Source organism: Solea solea, chromosome 21 (genome assembly GCF_958295425.1).
Source record: "Solea solea chromosome 21, fSolSol10.1, whole genome shotgun sequence".
Lineage (NCBI taxonomy): Eukaryota > Metazoa > Chordata > Actinopteri > Pleuronectiformes > Soleidae > Solea > Solea solea.
In genome coordinates this window covers 20,299,295-20,302,964 of record NC_081154.1, presented here as the reverse complement: position 1 = coordinate 20,302,964, position 3,670 = coordinate 20,299,295, and the positions used below count along the sequence as shown (strand labels likewise).

The 3,670-nt window shown below is 46.2% G+C and overlaps 1 protein-coding gene across 1 annotated transcript in view; it reads left to right on the top strand.

The window, feature by feature from the left end:
• Positions 1–1,738: 1,738 nt before the first annotated feature.
• The window catches only part of LOC131448896 (rho GTPase-activating protein SYDE1), a 9,344-nt gene continuing 7,412 nt past the window's right edge, over positions 1,739–3,670 (top strand). Inside the window, exons 1-3 of the mRNA XM_058621691.1 lie at positions 1,739–1,954; positions 3,241–3,470; positions 3,562–3,670. The exon at positions 3,562–3,670 is cut by the window's right edge and continues 402 nt beyond it. Coding sequence (XP_058477674.1) covers positions 1,882–1,954; positions 3,241–3,470; positions 3,562–3,670 — 412 coding nt within the window. The 5' untranslated portion in view covers positions 1,739–1,881. The remainder of the gene's footprint in view (positions 1,955–3,240; positions 3,471–3,561) is intronic.

Genomic DNA, 3,670 nt, shown 5'->3' with positions numbered 1-3,670 from the left:
TGAGTGAGTGTGTGTGTGTGTGTGTGTGTGTGTGTGTGTGTGTGTGTGTTTGTATGTGTGTGTGTGTGTGTGTGTGTGTGTGTGTGTGTGTGTGTGTGAGTGAGTGTGTGTGTGTGAGTGAGTGAGTGTGTGTGTGTGTGTGTGTGTGTGTGTGTGTGTGTGTGTGTGTTTGTATGTGTGTGTGTGTGTGTGTGTGTGTGTGTGTGTGTGTGTGTGTGTGTGTGTGTGTGTGAGTGAGTGAGTGTGTGTGTGTGTGTGTGTGTGTGTGTGTGTGTGTGTGAGTGAGTGAGTGTGTGTGTGTGTGTGTGTGTGTGTGTGTGTGTGTGAGTGAGTGAGTGAGTGTGTGTGTGTGTGTGTGTGTGTGTGTGTGTGTGAGTGAGTGAGTGTGTGTGTGTGTGTGTGTGTGTGTGTGTGTGTGTGCCCTGCTGAGGGAATTCCGCTCGTCCCAGTTCAGGGAATTCCCTTCATCCCAGCAGAGAGACGGCGAGCGAGGGTAGAGCGACACCAAGAGGACACAGAGAGAGAGACAGGTTTATTGATTAAACTAAATAAAAACGTCTGTTTTGCGACCTGGACCAGACCAGTACCTGTCTCACAGAGGTCCTGGTCTCATAGATTCCTCTTCCCATTTTTTCTGTTGTTAATTTAAAGTGACGCGACTTGAATGAGTGAACACGGAGGTTAATGAACTTCCTGTTTCACTGACGTCTCCACACATGTCTCCACATGTCTCCAGGTGTTTTAATCTGATGACTTGTCCTCTGTCCTCTGATTGTCTGTCTTCTGTGCTCTGATTGTCTGTTCTCTGTCCTCTTTTATTTTGAAGGATTTCACTCTTATTATGAAAATATGAAGAAACATAAATGTGTAAAAAAATAAAGTCACAGATGAATGAATGTTCACATGTTCACTTCCTGTTGGATGAAACAAATTAAAAGTCTTCAGTTGAGTGAAATAACCTCACATTGAATTTCAAAATAAAAGTCTAAACGTTCACAGGAATAAACAGTCATGTGTTTTTTTTGTTTTGTCTTTCACGTGCTCTCAGTGACGTCAGTGTCCCCTGGAGTTTGTCTCCACCTGGTGGACAAACTGGCGCTGTCACAAAAATCATCAGTGATTTAAAAATTAAACTTTGTTTCAATAAAGTTAATGTTTATGAAATGGTTATTTTTAATGCTTTCATCTGGTTTTACTGTGTGACGTCAATCACTGATGATTAGTCAATATATGTGTAGTTAATGATGAGTTCACAGTGAGTAAATGAACTCTTCCTGACGTGTGGCTCTGCTGCCCTCTGGTGGTTTGCTTCTGTCATGAATCTTCATCTGTAAATGTTGACGATGACGTCACGTGGATTATTTAAATGTTGATTAAACTCTAATTAAAGACAAATATTTACGTACATTCACTCACATCTAAAGTCATTTTTACATGTTCAATTATTAAAAATCATCAGAAACTTTCCTGCAACTGAAGTTACTAGTTAACCCATGAGTTAACCACGAGTTAACCATGAGTTAATCATTAACTAAATGGATCAGTCATTGAAACCGATCACTCATCATCATCAGTTCATCGTTAACAATGCTAAAGTTTGTCCCTTAAGTTTGTTGAGCGACAGACTACATTACCCACAATGCCTCATTATCCCTGTGGAGGGAGGAGAGTGGGAGGGGGAGGAGCCAGGGGAGGAGGGGGAGTTTGGGAAAGAATGTGTGGAATTTATTTCCTGTTCTGCAGCTCAGAGTCAGAGAGACGGACGAACAGCAGGAGACATGAGGGACAAGGAGCAGTGACGCTTGAGGACACGTCTGTCCCCTGCACAGGAGGACGAAGAGGACAAGGACCAGGAGGAGGAGGAGGAGGAGGAGGAGGACAATGGCGGAGCCTCTGCTGAAGAGAACTTTCTCCAGACTTCGATCTCGCAGGAAGACGGATCCTAAATTGAGCGGTGAGGACACTGAGGACACTGTGATGGTGTCTCCAGCTCCTGATCAAACACATGCTCTGATCAGCTGATGGAGACACTTCAAAGTAACTTTATTTGTCCTTGTGAGACACGACAGTGATGATGATGATGATGCTGAAGACAAACTGAGAGACAGAGTGGACAGACAGAAACGGGACATGGACACAGAGACTTTGTCTCCTTGTCGTGTCCTCACTTGTCTTTGTTGCTGCTGTCTGACCTCTAACCTCTGACCTCACCTGGATGACATCACATCGTTTCTATGGCGATTTTAACCCCAGCTCATGAGAGACATGATGTCGCTGTGACCTGTGATCGCCATGGTAACGCTGTGTCCCTCAGACTGTGGACACGAGCGTCTCGAGGTCGTGTGACCTGCGTGTGGCCACACCTCTTGCTCTGTGATTGGTCGTTGTTGTTGTTGTTGATAACGACTCTGGTTTAATGTTCTACTTCCTGTCATTAGATGTGTGTGTGTGTGTGTGTAGCCATTTCCTGTTTATCTGGGGCCTCACAGGAAGTTCAACTGAGAGAAGATGGTACATGTGACATGTGACTTTAGGTGTGGTTACCATGACAACAGCAGCAAAGAGCAGTCACATACGTGTGTGTATAAATGATGTTGTAATAAACAACATTTATGTAGGAGGTCATGTGACCCTGCACACGTTAGTTTGTCAAAGGTCGCTTTGTCTGTGTGTGTCTGTGTGTGTGTGTGTGTGTGTCTGTGTGTGTGTGTGTGTCTGTGTGTGTGTGTGTGTCTGTGTGTGTTTGTTTAAGGCTAATGAATAGTGAATAGACAGCAGTGTGTTTAGATTTAAACACAGAGACGTCATTGACAACATCTGCACACACACAGTCTCTACCAGGTCCTCTGTGGCCCGGGTCACGTGACAGGAAGTGGAGGCTGACCTCTGGAGACGATCACTTCCTGCCGGGTTGTTTTAGTTTCACAGCAGCGGCTCAGACTGTGCTTAAAGGGACAGTTCAGGGTTTTTTAAAGTCGCTGCTGAACGTTACTGTCTCTGCGATCTCTGCGTCACATGATCATGTCTTTATCTCACACACACACACACACACACACACACACACACACACACTGCTGCCTCCATCACTAAGTTCTCATGTCTGATTTTCATTTAGACTTAACTCAGTGACACAAAGTGACCACACGAGGCAGCAGAGGAGCAGCAGCTGTGAGAGGTTTGGTGTGAGAGAGTGAACATCTGTGTCTGACAGTGTGTGTGTGTGTGTGTGTGTGTGTGTAGATGTCCCGCCTTCATCTCCACCCTCTTCATCCTCGATGACGTCGTCGCTCGCCCCTCCCTTACCGCCACACATCCACATCACCGTTGCTAAGAAACAGCAGTGGGCGAAGCAGGGCGCCATAGCTCCGCCCACTTCCCTTCCCTTCACCACCAGACCCTTTGACCGCCCATCAGGGACATCCCATGATGCACTTGGAAAGACATGGAGCCAGAGCCCAGAGCAGGATCAGGTAGATTCTTCTTCATCATCTTTGATTTGTTGTCAGGTGATAAATAGGCCCATCCCTTTGGTTCTGACTCCTCCTCCTCTTCGGCCTCCAGGTGGAAGCGTGCAGTGATCGGACGTTCACCTGTTTAACGAGGGACGTGACAAACATGTGTCCTCCTGCTTTGACCACGGTGCAGCAGAAAGCCTCCTCACCAGCAGGGG